At 60.5% G+C, this 21,032-nt stretch overlaps 3 protein-coding genes across 17 annotated transcripts in view; 1 reads left to right on the top strand and 2 right to left on the bottom strand.

Annotated features, from left to right (window-relative positions):
- The window catches only part of SGSM3 (small G protein signaling modulator 3), a 47,054-nt gene extending 34,737 nt beyond the window's left edge, over positions 1 to 12,317 (top strand). For 2 of the 6 annotated variants that reach the window (XM_032346186.1, XM_032346185.1), the window contains exons 2-22: positions 2,068 to 2,187; positions 2,662 to 2,747; positions 3,222 to 3,288; positions 5,254 to 5,462; positions 5,561 to 5,668; positions 6,294 to 6,437; positions 6,699 to 6,894; positions 7,287 to 7,432; positions 7,680 to 7,904; positions 8,289 to 8,343; positions 8,542 to 8,669; positions 8,782 to 8,937; positions 9,075 to 9,129; positions 9,320 to 9,369; positions 9,504 to 9,656; positions 9,812 to 9,882; positions 9,995 to 10,043; positions 10,121 to 10,206; positions 10,749 to 10,871; positions 10,962 to 11,155; positions 11,305 to 12,317. In XM_032346186.1, coding sequence (XP_032202077.1) covers positions 2,181 to 2,187; positions 2,662 to 2,747; positions 3,222 to 3,288; positions 5,254 to 5,462; positions 5,561 to 5,668; positions 6,294 to 6,437; positions 6,699 to 6,894; positions 7,287 to 7,432; positions 7,680 to 7,904; positions 8,289 to 8,343; positions 8,542 to 8,669; positions 8,782 to 8,937; positions 9,075 to 9,129; positions 9,320 to 9,369; positions 9,504 to 9,656; positions 9,812 to 9,882; positions 9,995 to 10,043; positions 10,121 to 10,206; positions 10,749 to 10,871; positions 10,962 to 11,155; positions 11,305 to 11,552 — 2,556 coding nt within the window. In that variant the 5' untranslated portion in view covers positions 2,068 to 2,180 and the 3' untranslated portion in view covers positions 11,553 to 12,317. Of the gene's footprint in view, positions 1 to 2,067; positions 2,188 to 2,661; positions 2,748 to 3,221; positions 3,289 to 5,253; positions 5,463 to 5,560; positions 5,669 to 6,293; positions 6,438 to 6,698; positions 6,895 to 7,286; positions 7,433 to 7,679; positions 7,905 to 8,288; positions 8,344 to 8,541; positions 8,670 to 8,781; positions 8,938 to 9,074; positions 9,130 to 9,319; positions 9,370 to 9,503; positions 9,657 to 9,811; positions 9,883 to 9,994; positions 10,044 to 10,120; positions 10,207 to 10,748; positions 10,872 to 10,961; positions 11,267 to 11,304 lie in introns of those variants that run through there. The other 4 variants (XM_032346188.1, XM_032346191.1, XM_032346190.1 and 1 more) reach the window with 4 other exon arrangements.
- LOC116592736 lies at positions 3,279 to 5,255 on the bottom strand. The gene is made up of 2 exons (XM_032346192.1): positions 5,059 to 5,255; positions 3,279 to 4,936 (listed from the first exon to the last, which is right to left on the bottom strand). Exons 1-2 carry the CDS (start codon positions 5,105 to 5,107, stop codon positions 4,314 to 4,316), a joined length of 672 nt encoding a protein of 223 aa, XP_032202083.1. The 5' UTR covers positions 5,108 to 5,255; the 3' UTR covers positions 3,279 to 4,313.
- MRTFA (myocardin related transcription factor A) overlaps positions 12,014 to 21,032 on the bottom strand; it is a 160,479-nt gene continuing 151,460 nt past the window's right edge. For 9 of the 10 annotated variants that reach the window (XM_032346174.1, XM_032346178.1, XM_032346180.1 and 6 more), the window contains 6 exons: positions 20,532 to 20,785; positions 20,189 to 20,360; positions 18,073 to 19,077; positions 17,047 to 17,208; positions 16,659 to 16,719; positions 12,014 to 13,508 (listed from right to left, as the gene is read on the bottom strand). In XM_032346174.1, coding sequence (XP_032202065.1) covers positions 12,994 to 13,508; positions 16,659 to 16,719; positions 17,047 to 17,208; positions 18,073 to 19,077; positions 20,189 to 20,360; positions 20,532 to 20,785 — 2,169 coding nt within the window. In that variant the 3' untranslated portion in view covers positions 12,014 to 12,993. The remainder of the gene's footprint in view (positions 13,509 to 16,658; positions 16,720 to 17,046; positions 17,209 to 18,072; positions 19,078 to 20,188; positions 20,361 to 20,531; positions 20,786 to 21,032) is intronic. The other variant, XM_032346175.1, reaches the window with a different exon arrangement.

Below are 21,032 nucleotides of genomic sequence, written 5' to 3'. Positions count from 1 at the left end.
AGGTCTGGATCTGGAGGAACATAGTTTCAAACCTGGAAGGCAGCTTGTCCCAAAATATTTCAGCTACCCTCGTTTCTTTCAGAGTCCAAGCCTTTATTCCCTACTTGGGAATAAAAGCCTTAATATTCAGAAAAGGCTGAGGAAACTGCTCCAGAAACTACATTTCTGTTGAAGCTCAGGTAATAATAGATTCTTTCTAGATCTACTAGGAGCAGGTTACAAATGAGAAGTTAGAGAGTTAGAGGACACCTCAAATTGATGTTTTTTTCTTTTTTAAAATTGAGATATAATTTACATGCTATAAAATTCACCATTTTATTTATTTATTTATTTTAAAGATCTTATTTATTTATTTGACAGAGATCACAAGTAGGCAGAGAGGCAGGCAGAGAGAGTGAGAGGGAAACAGGCTCCCTGCTGAGCAGAGAGCCCGATGCGGGACTCGATCCCAGGACCCTGAGATCATGACCCAAGCCGAAGGCAGCGCCTTAACCCACTGAGCCACCCAGGTGTCCCCACCATTTTTATTTAAAGTGTGCAATTGAGTGGTTCTCGTATTTCATACTGTTAAGCAACTATCACCAGCATCCCATTCTAGAACATTTTTCATCACTCCCCAAATGGAAACCCTGTTAGTGGTCATTCTGTCTCCCCCAACCCTTGGTAGCCACTGGCCTACTTTCTACCATTGGATTTGCCTCTTTTGGGCATTTCACTTAAATAGAATCATACAGTCTTCACCCTCTTGTGAGTGGCCTCTTTCACTGGACGTAATGTTCTCAGGGTTCATTGGCAGAGCCACATGTGTCAGTACTTCCCTCCTTTTTTCTTTTTTAAAGAGTTTATTTATTTATTTGACAGAAACACAGCAAAAGAGGGAGGAGAAGCAGGCTTCCCTCTGAGCCCGGAGCCCAATGTGGGGCTTGATCCCAGGACTCTGAGCCAAAGGCAGATACTTAGCAACAGCCACCCAGGTGCCCCTGGTACTTTGCTCCTTTTTATGGCTAAATAATTTTCCACTGTATGTGTATGATCCAAACATTTTGTATATCCATTCATCAATTGGCTTGTTTCTCCTTTTTGATTATGATGAATAATGCTGCTGTGAACATCCATGTCCAAGTTTCTGGGTGGTTGGACATGCTTTCATTTCTCTTGGGGTAGTGACTACAGGAGTGGAAGTACTGGGGCATGTGGGAACTCCGTGTTTACCTTTTTGACAGACAGCCAGACTGTTCTCAGCAGCAGCTTCCTCATTTTCCATCTCACGCAGCATCTGCAGTGTAAGTGTTCTGCTCTCTCCATGTCCTCGCCCACACTTACAGTCTTCCTGGTCACAGTCTTCCTAGCGGGTGTGAAATGGCACCTCACTGAGGTTTCAGTTTGCATTTCCCTGATGAATGATCTTTTTACCTGTTCATTGGCCATTTACATCTCTTTGGAGAAAAGTGTATGTGGAACTTTCACCCATTTTGTCTTTTTATTGTCGAGTCCTCATTTTTTGAGAGGACAAAAAAGGGACAGAGGCAGGAATTTCAGTGGTAATAGGAGAGATCTGGATTAGATCACAGCCTCCTGGTTTCCCAGCTACAAGGTTAGCGGAGAATGTGGTAGAGCGAATGGTTTGGTGACAGGGAAAATGTCAGTGCTGGGCTGAAGTCGAGGTACTGACTCAGAAGCTAAGTTGTATTCTGCTAAATGGTTCCTCAAACATTCTAGCTCGGAAAACCTATTCATGGAGGTTTGGTTGTTTTGCCTTTGCTTTTGAAAAAGCATTTGCCTGAGCCTAGGGCATCGGGAAGCCTGTGTGTATAATTCTTTCCTTTAATAATGAACAGAGCAGGCACTCCTCTTGGCTCACGGAGCTGGTAACATTGGTTTTATAGTTTCTTCAGCGTGTTTCATGTATCCTGTCCTAGACGAAATGTTCAGAATAGGAGGTGTTTATTTCAAGTGTGACTTTTCCTTCTCACTGCCCCTTGGCCAGCAAAATCAGAGTAGTGGGTGGGAAGAACTCCCAGGAGAGCGGCTGCATTATAATGACTTTCCCCTCTGCTCTCCTACCAGGGCAGATATTTCTGGACCAGATGAAGCCCGAGGAATCTTCCAGCTGTAGAATAATAGGCCAGGAAGCCTTCTGATTGTGGATTTGCAGAAGACTTGCCCCACCTCTCCACACAATGTCAGGTGGGAGGCAGGCCCTGGGCTGGAAATGGGTGAGAGGCTGTCCAGAAGGAGGGGAGGGTCTCAACTGGAGGGCCCATCCAGTGGAGTGGAAACAGGATAGACCTTTGAGGATGAGAGTGTAAGAAAGGAGGAGGTCCTCCTACCGGGCATCAGGGTCACCACAACTTTTCATGGCTCAGATCTCCAGGTTCTCCGAATGCCTCCCTCCAGCCTGCAAATCCTCACACTTGGGGGGAGAAGAAGCAAGGAGATGAAATTTGGTTATGTTTTGTAACATGCTCCTTTTTTTCTTTTCCAGAAAGTTGCTTATTTTTAGGTGTCTTCCCCTCCCCCATCCACCCCACTTTCAATGGAGTAGTCCCTTTTCTGCTGAGGCCCTTGTTGGGGGTTAGTGGGGGATGTCCCACCTTGAATTTTCCCCCTGAATGCCCTGCATTTGTTCAATTTCCTATTCCTGATCCTCCTTGATTTTAGGAAACCACATACCTTCTGCCAGTGGCCCCTTCTCAGCCCTGACTCCGAGCATGTGGCCCCAGGAGATCTTGGCCAAGTATACGCAGGTACAGCTCTGTGCCCAGGCTGTGGCACCAAAGGGAACCCACTGCTTTAGGCTTCCTGGGAGGGTAGGGGGTAGCCACCCCACTGTGTTCACTTGGGCTCAGAAGCGACCATCAGAGATGGCATCTTAGCTTCATGTCTTCTGGGAATTAGTCATTAGGTTGGAGGAAAAGTATTAGGCACTGTGTGCTCATTATATTATTGAGACACAGAGATGCATAAAATCTCCTCTTTCTTACCTTGATCTTATTATCTTTGACCTCTGAGGATAGCAAGGAAAATGCTGGGCCAGTCTGAGGAGGTGGCGGCCCCTGCAGCTGAGTGATGACCCAGAGGCTTCAAGGAAGGTGTAGCCTTTGATCTGAGTCTTGAAAGCTGGTGGGATTTCAGCAGGCATCAGTGTGGGGGGCACCTTCCAGAATCTCTGGTCCCGGACTGGTGGCCACACAACTGACTCTTCCTAATCCTGCTTCTAGAAGGAAGAGTCAGTGGAACAGCCAGAGTTCTGCTACGATGAGTTCGGTTTCCGCATGGACAAGGAAGGTAAGATGGAACCCCTGGTCTGTAATCCTGCTGCTCTCCGTGGGGAGGACTCTGGTGACTCTGCCTCGTGCCGCTGCGACCTGGGCTCTGGGGGTCTCATCTGCTCCTGAACTGACCTAACAGTATCCCCCTCAGAGCAGCTCTAAATGTATGGAAGCCTCCGAATTTAGGTAAATTTTATTGATCTACCGAATTAGGTAAATTTTATTGATCTTCATAGGACAATAATAGCAATAGTTTTATTGTAGTGAAGTTGAAAAATACAGAAAAGAATAAAGATTAAAACAAATTAACCCATTATCCCATAACCTAAAGATAACTGCAGACATTTCACTTTGTTCCTTTCTTGGCTCTGTGTGTGTGTGTGGTTGTGTGCGCGCACGCGCGCACGCAGGTGTGTGTGTACTTCTCATAACATGTTATCTACATGTCTTTCTACAGCTCTTCTGTCTCTTAATGTTATTTACCATGAGCATCTCTTCTGTCAGTTAAGACCTCTTTAAAAGCTTAGTTTTCAGTGGCTGCATAATATGCCATTACAATGCATTGATCATAATGTTTTGTAACCACTCTGCTCTGAGTGGGCCTCCAGGCCATTTCCGTTGTTTTCTACTCTAAATACACCTGCTGGTTTCCACACGGGCTGTCAGGAAGGCTGCCTGCTAGAACCCAGGACAGCCCGTCACCGGGATACAACTATGACTAGAAGATTCCAGTGGGCTGAAACTGGTCCTCTTCAGGTCACGCATATTCCAGTTCTGACAGAAGTTTTCCTTAATCTTTGGTTTGCAGGCGGGTACTTGGAAGTTAAAAAGCTGGGCCTGTGAGAAACACAGGGAACTCTCTGGCATAATGGAAATATTCTCTATCTTGATGGGGACGACATTTAGACATTTATTTACTGATACTCACCAGAGCGTACAGTTAAAATTTGTGCATTTTACTGCATATAAATTCACTGAAGGTGAAGTTTGGCGAAGTTGAGGCTGAGGGCGTGGCTTTCGGACGAGTGAGGACGTGGGAGGCTAACGCGCTCTGAGGCCGCCTGGTGGGCGCCGGAGCTCTGGGCCGTGTTCGTGCCAGCACTTCGGGGACCGCCTGCGGGTTGTCCGCTCTGCCCTGCTGCATCCCCCGTGCCTCGAACAAACCTTAAAGTGGTCTTGGTCTTCTGGAATTCCCGGGCAGTGAACAGATACATGCCGGCAGCAAGGGCCGTGACGAAACCGGGGGCTGTGCAGAAGAGGGGGTGGCTTGTGTGCGAGGGGATAGAAGGGAAGGCCTCTCCCGGGAGACACTGGACGGAGACTAGGACGAAGCGCGGCGGGGAGCACAGCTGGGGGAGGAGAATAACCCATGCCCAGGCCCTGGGGTGGGAGTGGGTTTGGCGAGGCACAGCTGGGGCCCGGGCAGTGAGGGGAGAGCCGGTGGCAGACGGAGGGCCGGGCTGAGAGCACGCGGTGGTGGATCGTGCGGCCTCTCGTCCGTGAGCCGGGGACGCCGGGCTGTGTCTGAGCGCGAGCGCTTCCTGCCGGCCGAACGCCTTCAGGGCACGGGTGCGAACGAGGGTGAGAAGGCTGGACGGTGACCCCGGTGGAAGCTGATGGCTTCGTCAGGGGCTGTAGTGGGAGGTGGGAAGAGCAGTGAGAATCTGCCAACAGGACTTTTCTGGGGGACGAACGCGGGGGAAAGCGGAGGAGGAGCCGGGGGTGCTTCGGAGCTCGCAGCGCGAGCAGCTGGAGATGGAGGTGGGTCTGCGGACCTGGGAGGGACCGGGCCGGCCAGGTTTGGGGCCGAAACTCAGGAGCTTGCGTTCACTCATTGGTCTGCCTGTGGGACGTGCGGCTGGAGCCAGGGGACGCTGTCGGAAACGTGGCTCTGGATCTCAGTGGGGAGACCTGGGCACTGGACGCAAAGGCCACAGCCCGCCCCTGCTCACCGCTGCCTCTCCCGGCTCTTTCCTGGCAGATGGCGCGGACCCCAGTCCCAGCAAGCTGCCGGGGGCGGCTCTTTTGGAGGACCCCCCGCAGAGGCTGCGGTGGCAGGCCCACCTGGAGTTCACCCACAACCACGACGTGGGGGACCTCACCTGGGACAAGATCGCCGTGTCTCTGCCCCGCTCGGAGAAGCTTCGCTCCCTGGTGCTGGCCGGCATCCCACACAGCATGAGGCCGCAGGTGAAGCAGGGAGGGACCCGCCGAGGGCCCGCAGCGGGGAAGCGGGGGGTGGGGGCGCGCAGACGTCCCGCGGAAGCTCATGCCGCCTCCCGCTGCAGCTGTGGATGCGGCTCTCTGGGGCTCTGCAGAAGAAGCGGAGCTCCGAGCTGTCCTACCGAGAGATGGTGAAGAACAGCTCCAATGACGAGACCATTGCTGCCAAACAGGTGAGGCTGGGCCAGCACCAGGGGACCCTCAGAAAGAACTTTCTGGTCAGAAACTGTGTGGGCCTGCAGGAAGGCGGTGAGCTGCCTGGGGTTATCGGAACCTGCCCTTGTCGGTCTCTTGCGGGGGGTGGCCCGGGAGAGCAGGCAGCTGCTGCCCTCACAGGGCTCCCTTCCACTCACACGTGTCTGGATCACGCCTGCACTTTCTGGGTCCTCTGTAGGCAGCAGGGACAATTGTCAAAAAGACCAGCCCTGGGTGTACATGAGGATCACCTGGACATTTAAAATACCCATTTCCAGGCCTCATTCCAGAGATCATAAATTCTGTAGCTCTGGTTTGAGGCCCAGGGAGCTGGAATTTTCTTTTCCTAAGTGACCCCTGGTGAATCTGGTGGCATCCGCTACACACTAGCCGAGCTCTAATCCTGAAGACAGGTCAACTCGGACCCAGAGTTTAGGAATCCTCATTCCTGGGTGAAAGGCCTGCCTGGGGTTTGTTCCACACAGGGGCTCCCCAGCTTCCCTCACAGGGGTGCCTTAGATGTCTCCAGCGTGGAGGGCGGTGTGCGCCTCCAGGCGTGCAGCTGCGTCTCACAGGGGCTCTTTGTGGGTGGGCCGCTGGCAGATTGAGAAGGACCTGCTCCGCACCATGCCCAGCAACGCCTGCTTCGCCAACGTGAGCAGCATTGGGGTGCCCCGCCTGCGCAGGGTTCTCCGAGCCCTGGCCTGGCTCTACCCAGAGATCGGCTACTGCCAGGGCACCGGCATGGTGAGCACAGCCCAGAAGGGCCAGGGGGTGTCCCCAGGGGTGTTCGCCAGGCCCCTGCAGGTGAACAGTGCCATCCAGGGCAGTAGGATGGGCGGTGGGGCTAGGGGCTGAAACCCTACAGCGGGCTGGGGCTGCCACATGCGTTGGTTCCACCCGAGAAGAGCACGCATCTGGGAGGTGACCTCCGGGGCGGGGGCGGGGACCTCTTCTAATTCACATGGAGACCTGGGTACAAGCCCCTTGTCCTCCTGCTCTGGCCAGGTGGCTGCCTGCCTCCTTCTGTTCCTGGAGGAGGAGGACGCTTTCTGGATGATGTGTGCCATCACCGAGGACCTGCTCCCTGCGTCCTACTTCAGCACCACTCTGCTGGGCGTCCAGACTGACCAGCGGGTCCTGCGCCATCTCATCGTGCAGTACCTGCCCCGCTTGGACAAACTGCTCCAGGAGCACGACATTGGTGAGGGGCCCGTACCCACCCTCTTCTTTGGAGTCAGGGGTCCTGTGACTGTGGCTCAGACGCTGCAGATCTGAGGCCTCCGGACCCGGCCGGCAGGGGGACCGGGTAGCTGGCCGTGTTGGGAGGAAGAAAGAAGCTCACCTGACAAGGGCCAGGCCCTGAACACAGCAGCACACGGAGTCTTTGTGGTGCTCTTGTGCTCTGATGTTCCCCGACAGCCTGTCGCCCTTCCTCTTGGAGCAGGCAAGGCCACTTGCTGCTTTTTGGGAGCAACCCTCCCCTTTCGCCCCAGCTTGTGGACCTGGGGAATGCCCCCCACTGCAGGCTGCCCCATGCTGGCTGTCCCTGGTTCCAGCCACGGAGGACACAGAGGCTTTGGTCTGTGTCCACAGAGCTGTCCCTGATCACACTGCACTGGTTCCTCACGGCCTTCGCCAGCGTGGTGCACATCAGGGTGCTGCTGCGCCTCTGGGACCTGTTTTTCTACGAGGGCTCCCTGGTGCTCTTCCAGACCACGCTGGGCATGCTGCGGCTCAAGGTGCTGCTGGAGCCCTGTCCTGCCCGGGGCCCCTCCTCTGGGGGGCTGCCGTGGGGTTTCGCCTTCAGCATCATGTGGCCTGACCACTGGCCCCTCCTGGGAGGCCCACGATGTGGTGGGGTCGGTCCCCCAGGGCCCGGAAGTCCTTGTGTCAGCTTGGTTATCCAGGAAGGTCACTGGGGCCACTTGCAGGCCTGGCATCTGGCAGTGACGGCCCCTCCCCTCCTCCTTCCCTTGCATGGCCCAGGAAGAGGAGCTGATCCAGTCGGAGAACTCGGCCTCCATCTTCAACACACTGTCAGACATACCTTCACAGATTGAGGACGCGGAGCTGCTGCTGGGGGAGGCCATGCGGCTGGCCGGCTCCCTCACGGATGTGGCCGTGGAGACGCAGCGTCGCAAGCACCTGGCTTACCTCATTGCAGATCAGGGCCAGCTCCTGGGGACCACTGCCACCACCAACCTCTCGCAGGTAGGCCCATGAGGGAGGAGTCCCCACCTCACCCACAGGGTGGGGCTCCCTGAGGAAGCCCTGAGAGAGGCTGCGGGGAACCCACCAGCCTTTCCTGCTCTGCTGCCCCCTCCCTAGCCCGGCCCCTGGGGGCCCGGCCAGACCACAGCTGTGCCAGGACCCGCTGCCTGGGCCTTCTGTGCATCTCCGCTGTGACCTGCCCTGTGTGGGTGTAGGACACACCTGGCTATGAACTGACCACATTTCTGATGCTTGGAGCTGGCCGCGGCCATTTCAGATGAGGTGGCGTGCGACCCTGGCCCCGGGAGGAGCTCTGCTAGTTCCCTCCAGTGCTGGGGCGCCCACCGCCCCACCCGGCTACCCCCGACTGCTCCCACCCTGCAGGTTGTGCGTCGCAGGACCCAGCGGAGGAAGTCCGGCATCACCTCCCTGCTCTTCGGTGAGAACTGCTGCGGGAGCTGAACCCAGTGGCTCCTTCCCTCCCAGGGACCAGAGTGCTCCCCACCCCAGTCGGAGGGATGGGAGCGCAGACTGGGGACATCCGTCCTCAGACCCCTGCATGGACCCACAGCTTACTTGGGGCTGTAGGGGGAGGCTGGCGGGGGCCATGGCTGCCATAGTTCTCTGGGGCTTCCAGGGGAGGACGACCTGGAGGCACTCAAGGCCAAGAACATCAAGCAGACGGAACTGGTAGCTGACCTCCGGGAAGCCATCCTGCGCGTCGCACGCCATTTCCAGTGCACAGACCCCAAAAACTGTAGTGTGGTGAGTTGTGGGCTCCACGTGGGGGCTCTGGCTCCCCAGCCTCATTCTAAGGTGCCAAGGCCCTGGCAAGGAGGCACCTCCCCCTTAGCAGGCCTCTCTGCCACTCGGGCAGGAGCTGAGCCCGGATTACAGCATGGAGAGCCACCAGCGGGACCACGAAAACTATGTGGCATGCTCACGCGGCCACCGGCGCCGGGCCAAGGCCCTGCTGGACTTTGAGCGACACGATGACGACGAGCTGGGCTTCCGCAAGAATGACATCATCACGGTGTGTGGGGCGTGGGGAGCAGGAGCCCCTGGGCTGTCCCCCGCCCCCGGCTGAGGGTGCAGCTGTATGGCTGCGGGCCCCGGGCCTGGGCAACCAAAGCTCTGCTTCCTCCTCTTCTCCGCCGGCCGAACATGCAGATCATCTCTCAGAAGGACGAGCACTGCTGGGTCGGGGAGCTGAACGGCCTGAGAGGTGAGGCCTCCGTGTGCAGGACGGGCGGGCTGGGCAGGGACCCCGCCAGCCGGGCCGCCCTCCCCGCCGCCTCTGGCCCCAGCAGGAGCTGCCCTCTCTCGGCCGGCCAGCCTGCCCTTAGGCCCTTACGCCACGGGAGGTGTGGGGACACCGGCCGGCTGCTTCTCACGGGGACTTGCTTCTCCCACAGGCTGGTTTCCAGCCAAGTTTGTGGAAGTCCTGGATGAACGGAGTAAAGAGGTGAGGGTGCACGAGGCTTGGCTGCCCGTGGGAGCTGCTGCTGCCTGACCTTGGCACGTGCTGTCTTGGGACAGTGGCTGTGGGGATGGGGAGGGGGTGGCTGGCGCCTCTCAGACCCTGTCCCCCACTGTCAGTACTCCATCGCGGGGGATGATGCTGTGACAGAAGGCGTCACGGACCTTGTACGAGGGACCCTGTGCCCAGCTCTCAAGGCCCTGTTTGAACATGGGCTGAAGAAGCCGTCCCTGCTTGGGGGCGCCTGCCACCCATGGCTGTTTATTGAGGAGGTCAGTCGATGGCTGGACCCCATCCCCCACCATCCTTCTTCTTGAGCCCCCGGGCCCTCTAGAGCTTGTGGGGGTGGCAGGATGCTCTCAGCTGGACCTTGTGGCTTGGACCCAGTGCCTTCCCTGGTGTCCCTTACACTCACCTTGCCCCCCAGGCAGCAGGCCGGGAGGTAGAGAGAGACTTTGACTCGGTGTATTCACGCCTGGTGCTGTGTAAGACGTACAGGTAACGGGCCCCGTCCCCTACCCCGCGGCCCCCTGGCGGTCCCCGTGCGCGGAGGGCACAGCCCGGGCCACGCATCCTAGGGCAGTGCCGGCAGCTGCAATCCCTCCCTCAGGTTGGATGAAGATGGCAAAGTCCTGACCCCGGAGGAGCTGCTCTACCGGGTAAGCGGGGTGCTGGGTGGGACCGGCCATCTGGGTTGGCAGCTGGAGCCCCCCGAGTGACAGCCGTGCTCTCTCAGGCTGTGCAGTCTGTGAACGTGACCCATGATGCCGCACACGCACAAATGGACGTCAAGCTCCGGTCCCTTATCTGCGTGGGGCTCAAGTGAGTATCTCTGCCCATTGTGAGCCAGTGACGGTCCAGTCCGACGAGCGGCAGCCTGGGCTGTGGCTCTGGGGGGCAGCGGGGTGCCCGTGAGCTGGGCCTCGGGCCCAGGACCTGGAAAGACAAGGCAGCAAGTGTGACTCCCAAAGGCCTTTCTCTAGTACTCCACCGGCCGCTGTTCTGTGGGCCGGGGAAGCCACTCACAGGTTTTGTGCCCGGAGAGGGGGGCGCCTGCCTGAAGGGAGCTTGGGCATTTGAGGCCCAGACCCAGGCCAGCGTGAGTGCTTCCTGCGTGTGGCTCCCTGCGGAGGGTGGCGGCCGAGTGTCAGAGGGAAGAGCTGGGACAGGACCGAGGGGCACGTGGGTGAGGGGATGTGGGGGGGCCGTGGGGACAGCGGCCCGAGAGTCTTCCAGAGGACCGGAGCCGGAGCCACCCCCTCTGCAGAGACCTGGCTGAGGGAAGGTGCGATCCGCTGAGGTGGTCGCAGAGGGGAGGAAGGGCTGGGGGGGCGGGGCGGCCCACTCTTGCCCCCTGTCCCCAGCGAGCAGGTGTTGCACCTGTGGCTGGAGGTGCTGTGCTCCAGCCTGCCGACCGTGGAGAAGTGGTACCAGCCCTGGTCCTTCCTGCGCAGCCCCGGCTGGGTCCAGATCAAGTGCGAGCTCCGGTGAGTGCCCTGCCAGGGCCGCGGGAGCCCCTGCCCCGTGCTCCGGGGTGGGGCTGGCGGGGGCAGAGCTGACCTGAGCGCCACCGACAGCCTCCCCGCTCCCTTCCTCCAGCGTCCTCTGCTGCTTCGCCTTCAGCCTCTCCCAGGACTGGGAGCTTCCTGTGAAGAGAGAGGTGTGTGCGCTTGGGGTTGCTTCTTGGCCCCCCTTAGCCCGCCGTCCCCCTGTGGGTTCTGCCTGGGGCGGGGCAGGCCAGGCGTCCGTGGCCGATCACCCCAGACCCTAGGTAGGCGGCCGAGGCAGGGCCTGGGGGGGGGGACCCCGAGTGCCGGCATCCTATGGTCCCCGAGCCCCTCTGCCCTCCGCCCCCTCGGGTTCCCTCGCTGTGGGCTCCTGCACTCCTGCCGCGCACGCAGAGGCTGTCCCTGTGTGCAGGAGGAGAAGCAGCCACTGAAGGAGGGTGTTCAGGACATGCTGGTGAAGCACCACCTCTTCAGCTGGGACATAGACGGGTGATGAGCTTCCTCCTGCGGCCTCGTCAGGCCCGGGCTTCCCCCACCCCGTTGGCTCCCGAGCAGCCCCTTCCTCAAGCAAGAAGAGAACAGCGCGGTCCTGGCCGGCCTTGGGCCTGCTTGGGGATGGGGTCCAAGGCGGCCCGGGCCCACTCCGGGCTGTGGGGGTGAAGGGGAGGCGACCCTGGAGCTCTGGCCAGGCACCGCGGCATGGTGAGCGGGGACCCCACCTGGAACGCGCCGAGTGTCCCCAGAGGCCAGGGGTGGCAGGAGCAGAAGGTGGGGTTGAGCGGGCTCCTTGCAGCGCCTAGGGGAGTGCTCGGACCGGGTCTTCGTAGAGACCCCGGCCCCAGTTTCAGAGTTTGTACCAACCAGAAACCGTGTGAGGAGGTGGACAGCCATCTCGGTTTTGTCCGCTTTTGCTCAGGAAGGGGATGGGGTGGCTCAGGGCTCCTTGGTCTCTCTGGTTTGTCAATAAATTATGTCCTTGGGAAAGCATCTCCCGTCTTCTGTTCAGCTAGGGCCATAGAGCTGTGTGTCCCAGGTTCTGTCCTTCCTGGAATGGTCTAAAAAGCCTAGGACCCAGCCACACCACCCACCTTTTCTGTGGATTGAACAAAAATGGACCCAAATCAGTGTTTTTTAATTTTATTTTAAAAAGTCCACACAGCTTCCCAACCTCTGTCCCAGCCCTGGTTTGGGGCTCCATCCCTAATCCCGTTAATGACAGTGACCGGCCAGAAGAGAGGCTGGGCCCTAGGGCAAGAGGAGGCCACAGCTTAAGGGCCGCCGCCCCTCTGATCCCAGGGCCACGGTGGCTGCAGTGAGGCAGCGGGACGGAATGTGGGTGGGTGGCCAGGAAGCACCTCTGCCCTCGTGGCACTAGTACGGAGCAGGACACAGGCGGGGCACAGGCCGTGGCAGGGTGTCTGCATGTCAAACACGCGTGACGGGGCTGAGGTAAGCTGCGTCCAACGCGAGGAGCGGTGGTCTCCAGGCCCTTCTGTATGGGGCACAGGACGGGAGGGAGCGCCAAGCCCCCTCCAGCCCCCAGGACAGACGGACATGAACGGATGGCGACTGGGGGTAGCGCGATATGTACACCTGCACAGGAACCGCCCGCCACCAGCTGCTACGGGCTACACTACACCAAGACACTAAAATGGCAAGGGGCTCCCCTCCCAGGAAGCCTGGGACCCTGGGGTTGGCATCACGGGGAACGGGGAGGTAGAGGCCCAGCTAGTTTCTCCCTCACAGGGAAGAGGGGAGAGAAGGAAGGAGACCCACCCCGGGCCTCATGTGCCCGAGCACACGGTGGCCAGACTGCACCTCCGGCCTCACAGGAGGTCGGCGGAATGGCCCTGGCCTGTCCCGGCCGCCTGACCACAGGCCGACACCAGAGCTGGTCCCGGGCGGCTTCCCTCCCTGCTGAGCCTGAGCCAGGCGGCGGCTCGACCTGCTCCAGCCTCCCGGGGAGGGGAGAGCAGGGCTCGTGATTGTCGGGACTCGTGACCACGCAGAGGCGGGATCAGGCCGAGGGAGTGGGGCTCCCAGGAGTTCCCGAGGCTCCCCAACTTCCAGCCCCTCCCGGCCCGGCTCCGCAGCCCGAGAGCTACAAGCAGGAATCCCAGTGGAGCTGCAAGTCGTGACCGTCGAGGAAGTCCGTGGAGAAGAGGCTGGGCGCGGTGGTGCCGAGCGGGGCCAGGCTGAGCACGGGGCCGCCCGACGACAGCTCCAGCCAGTCCATGCTGTCCAGGTGGCCGTCGGCCAGGTCCAGGCCCACACCGTTGGGCTCAGGGGCAAAGTGCAATTCCGAGGTGTCCATGGGAGAGGGGGGGTGGTCCAGGATGGCAGAGCTGCTCAGCATCTGGCTGTGGAGGTCGTCGATGAGGGAGAGGGGCTCTGGCCCCTCGTGCCCACCGGTCAGCAGGGGCAGCCCCGTGCTGCTCTCCAGGAAGTCCTCCAGGCGCCCAGGGAGGGTGGGTGAGCCCGAGGGAGGAGGCGGCGCCGTCTGGGGGAGCTCGGCAGAGGGCGGGGACGGTGTGGCCAGGGGCGACCCACAGGTTGAGGGGGGCTTCTCTTTCCCTGATAGGGAGGGTGGTGGCTCCTTGAAATCTGCTGAGATTTCTGGCAAACGAGAAAGTGAATGAGTGTCAGGAACCAGGCCGGAATAGGACCAGGGGCTGGCCCTACTTCACATCACATACAAAAATCGAACTCCAAATGGGTCAAAGATCTAAATTCGGGAGCTGAAACTATGAAACTCTTAGAGGAAAACGGGAAATCTTCATTGGATTTGGTAATGATTTCTTGGTTACGACATCAAAACACAACAACAAAAACATTAATTGGACCATACAAAAATTTCTAAGTTTTATGCACCAAAGGATGCCATCAAGAGCAAAGACAACCCGCGGAGAGGGAGGAAATGTCTGCACACCACGGATCTGGTGGCTCATGCCCAGACTACAGGGCTACAACTCAACAACAAAACCAAACGGGAAAAGGATGGCACCATTTCTCCAAAGATCTGCAAACCCCTAAGGCCAGAAGAAGCTCGACCTTGTTAGTCATTAGGGAAATGCAAATCAAACCCACAAACAAGGAGACACCACCCCACACCCAGTAGGGCGGCTTTTTTAGCCATCGGTAATAATAGTTACTGATAACAGTATCGATAACAGTATTGGTAATCGTGCCTGTGAGGATGTAGAGAGATGTGAGCCCTTGCGCCCGGCTGGTGTGAACAACACGGTGCAGCCCCCGCGGACGTGCAGGGGCTCCCAGCAGCTGCGAGTGTGCAGCGTTCACAGCAGTGTTAGGTTCAACAGCCCAAGGGAAAACCCGAGTGTCCCTCGTGGGGGAGCAGATCAGCACAAGGTGTTCTGTCCCTACAGTGGGATCTCATGTGACCATAAAAAGGCAGGAAACTCTGACACCTGCCACAACACAGATGAACCTGAAGCATGCTGTGCTCTGTGAAGCAAGCCAGAAACCAAAGGACACCACGGGATTCCACTGAGCAGGCAGATTCCGAGCAGGAAGTTCGACAGATTCCCTGGGGCTGGGGAGGGGAGGCGGGGCGCTCCGGCCTATCAGGACCCAAGTGTCAGTCCAGGATGATGGAAACGTTCCACTGACAGATGGTGGTGATGGCTGTACGACACTGGATGTATTTAATGCTACTGAATTCTGCATTTTAAAATTATTAAAATGGCAAATTTTCTGTGTATTTAACCACAATAAAAAAAAAGTAACGCAGACGCAAACCAGGCTTGCTCCCTCCCTGGCCCTCTGGGGCCTGTCCTGCCTCCCGCTCTCCTCCCAACCCAGCCGGAGACGCCTGCCCATCTCACCAAGCCGGTCTCCCCACGCTCAGTCTCCCCAGATGCCCACGCAAATGCCTTCTCAGGGCTTGGTGCCACCTCTCTGGCCAGTTCCGTGTTCCTTAGGGGGCGGGCAGCACCCCCAGCTCCCTTTCTCTGCTCTGTCTTCAGGGCTGGCGCTCCAGGCCCAGCGTGCTGGCCTGCTCTCTCTCTGCTTCTGGCGTCACCTTTTTTCCCCCAAGAAGCCTGAGCCCTCGCAGTTTGGGTTCCTGTCTGGACACCGGGAACTCCCCAAGTCTGCTCTCAGGCCTCTCTCCCCGGCTCGAGACTAGCCTTTGGGACTGCCCGCGAGCACCGCCGGCCCAGCAGCCTCCGTGCCCACCTGCGCTTGTTAGAAATGGGCCTTGGGTCCCACTGGAGACTCTAGAATCCGAGGAGCCTCCGTAAAGTCAGAATCCGTGACCCTGGGAGTAACATCAACTCTTCAACTCTGTGGGATTTCTTTTTTGAGATAAAACTCACCACTTTACTTATTTAAAAATCTTTAAAAAATAAACAATCCCTACACCCTACAAGGGGTTCGAACTCAGAATCCTAATCTCAAGAGTCGCATGTTCCACGGACGAGGCCAGCCAGGTGCCCATAAAGTTCACCATTCTGAAGCGCGCAGTTGCACGCCTGAGCTCTCGCTTAATCCGTACCGTCTTGCGAACCCTGTCCCTACGGCCTGCAGCGGGGCACTCAGAGAACTTACACACGCGCTCTGCCTCCTTGGCCGCTGCCACCTATGAACTCCCCCAGCTCCTACCAGACGCCGAGCCCCCCCACCTGCACGAAGGGACCCCCTCCGTCAGCACGCAAACAGGCCGGCTCCTTGGTCCCTTTGCAGGAAACCCTGTGCAGAGAGCTCTCCAGGCTTGCTGGCTCCTACAGCCCCAGGCCCTTACCCACAGTCCCACGGCAGCAGGATGAGGTCACTTCTCCCCCTGGCTACCCCTTGACAGCCCCGGACTTTAGGACTTCACGGTCTCGAGGGCACCCTCCCACTCTGTCCACTGCAGAGCGTCATCTGCTTGTGCCCTGGGACTATGCCTCATCCTCCCCAATCTCACCCAATCTCATGGCTCCAAATGTCACTCTAGATGCCAACAACTGCCCTGCTTGCCTTCATGTGATGCCCCTGCTTGGCGGTCTCAGGACACATCAGCCCGAGGCTGCGCGCCCTGGAGCGCCCTGGAGCGCCCAGAGCACGCCCTGGAGCAGCCACATCCGGGCAATTCAGGCTGAGCCCTTGGTGACCTCCATGGCTGCCCTCCTGCTGTCTCGCCACGTCACACGCTGGTCCAGAAGGAAACTGACGGGCTCTCTGAGGTACACCGAGACTCAGGTCCTTCTCTGCCTCCTGCTATGGCGGGCCCAGGCCCCCTGGATCCCCAGAGCTGCCTCCTGGCTCCTCCCCTTCCACCTGAACAACCCACGACTTCTCTCCCTCCTGTGCCCGTGCCGCTCCGCCAGCATTCCTGGCCTCCCAGAGAGCTCGACGAGGTCAACCCAAATGCCCCGCACACCTAAGACCCTCCCCTCTCCCTTCCCAGCTTTCTGTAGTTACTCCTCACACACGGTGTAAGCTACTTGTCTACTACGCATTTCCTCACACAACTGTGCAAAGGCAAACACCTGTTTTGCACATCGTTAACCCCCAGGCTGCGGGCACAGGGCCCACCACGCAGGGGCTGCTGGGTAGAGCAATCCCTGCCGGGGAGCCGTACTCCAAGCCCTGGAGACGGTGTACGTCTCAGCTGCTGCTACGTCCAAAGGACAAGACCCGTGGGCCCCTGACGCGTTCCGTGACGGAACAGAAAGCAACACATGGAGCAGCCAGGGCTGAATGCAACCCACGGGGCGAGGAGGAGGTTGGCTGGGGAGTCGGCGCAGGGAGTCTGGGCTTTACCTCCGCTCTGAATAAGAATGTCAAACAGGTCGTCCATCTGCTGGCTGGAGGAACCGTTCTCCTGTAGAGCAGAGGGGGAAGAAAGATGAAAATCTAGAACAGGAGGCCCCCAGCCAGGCTCAGGGCAGAGCCCCTCACTTCCATCCTGGAGCTGGGAGCTGAGAGCCGGACCCGCAGAGCCCACCGGCGGGCTTGTGAGGCTCCCAGAGCTCGCTCCTCGGTCGGGCCAGGCTCTGGCCCACCTGCCCGTAATGCCCCCTCCACCCACCCGGCCTGGCAAGGCCTCCTCTGCCCCCGTTTTCCAGCTGGCTTGGTGGGCGTAGGGGGATTGGGGGAGCCCAGCCCAGCAGCCTAGGCGAACGCCCACCCTGGCCAGGCCTCAGTCTACCTTCTTCACCTGCTGTCTGGGCTGCTGGCTCACGGCTTCCTCATAGCCGGGCGGCTCCTTCTTCAGCAGCAAAGCAGAGGTCCCAAAGAGGGGCTGTGATGGCTGCTCTAGGTCCATTTGGGCGGGCGGGCCAGGGGCTGGAGAACCAGGCTGGGACGAGGGCTGGACGGCAGAACGGGCAGAGAACTGGTGGTTGGGATGAGGGAAGCAGGCCCGGGGCCCAGCACATTCCAGGAAGGCAAGGCAGGAGGCGCCCAGCTTCTGGGCCAGGACAACCTGCTGCGGCACTGGCTTTTAGGAAGCTTCCATGGAAGCCACTGAGGAAGAAGGGATCCGGGCTGGGGGAGGCCCTGCCGACCGCCGACGCTGTAGAGGACAGGGCCGGCATGTGGCTGCCTGGGTTTGGTACAAGGCACATGGGACAGGGAGGGGTGCTGGGTCCACTGTCCCCTCCCCTCCCTTCCTGCTGGAGGCTGCTCAAGGGCCATGGTCTCCCATCCTGAGGTGCCCAGTTCCTGTCACAGTCCACTGTCCCCTCCTCCAGCCCCGAGCTCTGCAGGGCCGAGAGGCCACACGAAGCCTAAAGTAGCCTCACCCCTGGCCCAGGCTGGGCAGAGGGGCTGGGCTGTGAGGGTGGCAGCAGCAGGGAGTCAACTGCCAATGATGCTGGTCTGGGGACAGCTGGCCTCTCCCCGCCCCCATGGGGCCTGGCCCACCCCCACGGCGCGAAGGCAGGCCTGGGTGGCGGCTGCCGGGGGGCCCCTCGGCCCGGGCCCAGAGATGGGCAGACCCCGATGGCTCCGCCTCACGAGCGCGGGGCCTCTGGCGGCTCCCTCCATCCTCCCGACTCTCCCCGTCCCCTGGTCGCACGCGGATGGCCAGCGCTCCCTCCGGAGGACTGAGTGGAAGGGGACGGAAGCGAGCACAACCTGCCCAGCCACGGGGCGGCCCGGTCGACGGGGCTGTCCCCCTCAGCGTCCTCACGCTCCCCTGCAGCCGCTGCCCACCCCCCCCACACCCAGGTACCTGCTGGGGGCTCCCGCTGGCCAGGCCGGGGCTGTCCGCGTTCTTATTGGTCACGGTGAGGACAAGGTGGGTCCCTGCGGAGTCAGTGACGAGGGTGGGAGGCGGGACCCCCTTGATGAGGCCGGGGCCCTGGGGGCCCAGAAGCAGCTGCGGAGCAGGGGCTGGCTCGGGCTCCGGCGGCGCGGCTTCTTGCTTCACTACCACGGCCGGGGGCGCCGGGGGACAAGTGTCTGCGTGGTGGGCAGCGGGGGCCGCCAGGCTGGGGCTGAAGGGGTGAACGGGCCCCGGGGGCTGCCGGCTCAGCTGGCAGCTGGAGAAGCTGTTCTCCTGCTTGACGGGGGCGCCCCGCGGGCTGGGGGCCGGGGCCGGCTGCTGGGCCCGCTTCTCCTGCTCCAGCTGCAGCCGCAGCCACTCCACGAGCTGCTGCTTCTGGCGCAGCATGCGCGTCAGCTCCTCGATCTGCTTGTCCTTCTCCTGCAGCATCTGGTCCTTGTCCCGGCCCTCGAGCTCGGCCCGCACCCCGGGGCTCAGGCAGCAGGAGCCGGCCCGGGGACTCTCCTCCTTCACCAGGATCTGCAGCGGCGAGGCCTGCAGGGTGAGCTGGGTCAGCGGCGAGGTCACCATCTCGCCGAAGGCATCCCCGGGCGTGGAGTTCTCGTCGCCGGTGCTGAGCAGGGAGCGCTCCGAGGGGGTGGGAGACACGGGGGGCGTGGAGCCCGTGCTGCCGAACTTCACCACGCCGTTGCCGGTCACCGTGGCCACCACCACCTCGGCTGGGGCCAGGCCTGTGGCCACCAGGGCAGGCCCCGTGCTTAGGCGGGCAGCCGGGAAAGCGACCACTACCTCCCCAGCCTTGGGTAGGATGGAGGGGGTGGCAGGGCCCTTGGGAGCTCCCGGGGCAGGGCCGACTTGCTCCTGGTATGCACGCAGACGCTCGATCAGGTCCGTCTTGGTGCCTGAGACGGGCAGTGACCGCAGCTTTAGCTCCTGCTTCAGCTCCGCCACCTGCAAGGGGCGAGAGTCAGGGGGGCAGGGCGATGGGGACAACTGGGTCTAGGCAGGACGGCAGCCCCAGGGGGTGGGACATGTGCACCCTGAGCCCGGCCTCCTCCCTCTCCCGGTCCTCACCACAGGAGGGGCCTGCCTGGAATGCCTGCCCCCCGTACCCCACCCTGCTCTGGGCATGACATAGCCTCAGCTGTCCCCAGCCCCAGCACGACAACTGGTGCTCGAGTACTTAAATACTTAATTGAATCAACCGGATTTTATGGATGAGGAACCCAAGCTCGTAAAAGTCAAAGAATTTCAGGACCCCCACTAGCGAGCAGCGGAGCCGGACGTTAGCCCCGGTCTGATGGGCTCTGAAGCCGCATCTGGCCACCCGCACAGGGGCTGCGCCTTGCTGGGGTCGGAGCCTGACTCAGCGGGGGTCGGTCTGCTCCGGAGCACAAACATGCCAGGGAGAACTTGCTCTGTTCCACCTTCTGCCTGGAGCAGAAAAAACAGGCCACGCGCCGGACATGACCCACCCTCCAAGGCCACAGGACCTGAGCAGGGTCCGTGCCCCAAGAATGGGCCATTCTTTTCCCGAGGAGATGCAGCAGATTCAGTGGGCGTTAGTGGACGAAGTGGAAATGGAAAAGTTTGGGGAGCCGAAGCGGACAGCCCCAAGTGTGACTCCTGACCACCAACAGCCAAGCTCTGCGACCTCAGGCAAGCCCCCCAGCCCTCAACACTCCGCCTGCTCGCCCTTCAGCAGGGGCGACACTCCTGTGTCTATGTTGCACAGCAGACACCAAGGAAGACAAGCCATACAGACGAGGTCGGTGGGCCCCAAGGCCCGAGGCGCTGGCTGCGCGGTTGATGGTACTGACCACCATGACAAGGCAGGCGTCGTGGAGGACGGGGCCAGGTAAGCCACGGAGCAGGCTCCAGCGGCCTCTGCTGGAGGAGGCCAGAGTCCGGAGCTCGGCTCTGCCTTCCATGGCCGTGGGCCTGGCGCCGGCCGCTCTCCCTACGGACGAACACTAGGCTGGGCCCCGTGGAGATGAGGCTGCTGGCGGCCCCCGCGGGAAGGGGACGCGGGAAGGGGACGCGGGAGGGGGTGCCCATCTACCTTCATGTCATCCAGGTTGGCGGGCAGGGCTCCCGGCTTGCCGCTCAGCGAGGTGCTGTTCTGCCGCGCCAGCCCGCCGGGCCCCGGAGCACCCGAGCTGGAGCCGCTACTGGGGGCGGAGAGGCTGCGTATTGGGGGGGCCCCGGTGCTTCCAGGGGCCTCGCCGGCCGGCCTGCAAATAAAAGGCAGGTGTGAGCCCCGGCCGGCAGCGCTCTCGGGGAAGAGAGGGGTGCGGGGCAGGAGGATTCAGACCAAAGGGCCCTTAAAGATCTGGGGTTCACCCGCCCGGGCCTGGCACCGGCTGCTCAGGGCGCCTCCGGGCGGGCGTGGCGGGGGCGCGTACTTGGGCGGTGCGGGCAGGATGGTCTGGTAGTTGTAGTGCTGCTGTTGTTGCTGGTTGAGGATCTGCAGCTGCAGGAAGAGCTGCTGCTGCTGCAGGATCCGTGCGTAGGACGAGTCCATGGGGGGCGCCCCCTTATCCTGCTTCTGGTCCGGGGGGATGTACTGGTGGTACTTGAGCTTCTTCACCTTTGGCTTCAGCTCCTTGGCTTTCTTGCTGCGCTGCGACTTCTCGCTGGCAGACTTGGGTTGGCTTTGCTGGGGACACAGGAGATGGGGGGTGGGGCGCCATCAGGGGGCAGTGAGGGGCTTCTCAGAAGGCCCCCGACCTCTGCCCAGCTTGGTGCCACTCTCCGCTCCCGGGCGGCTCCTCCAGCAGCAGCGGCCTTGTCAGCGCCCATATTGCGTGCCAGGGACGGGGGGTGCGCAGCTGACGGGGGTGGGGGGGGCACCGTGCGCAGCCCCACTGACTTAAAAGAGCCTCTAGCCCGGAGAGAAAAATCGA

The sequence above is a fragment of the Mustela erminea genome, chromosome 6 (genome assembly GCF_009829155.1).
Source record: "Mustela erminea isolate mMusErm1 chromosome 6, mMusErm1.Pri, whole genome shotgun sequence".
NCBI classification, from domain to species: domain Eukaryota; kingdom Metazoa; phylum Chordata; class Mammalia; order Carnivora; family Mustelidae; genus Mustela; species Mustela erminea.
The sequence above is the reverse complement of the archived record's forward strand: the minus strand, read 5'-3'. Positions and strand labels throughout refer to the sequence as shown.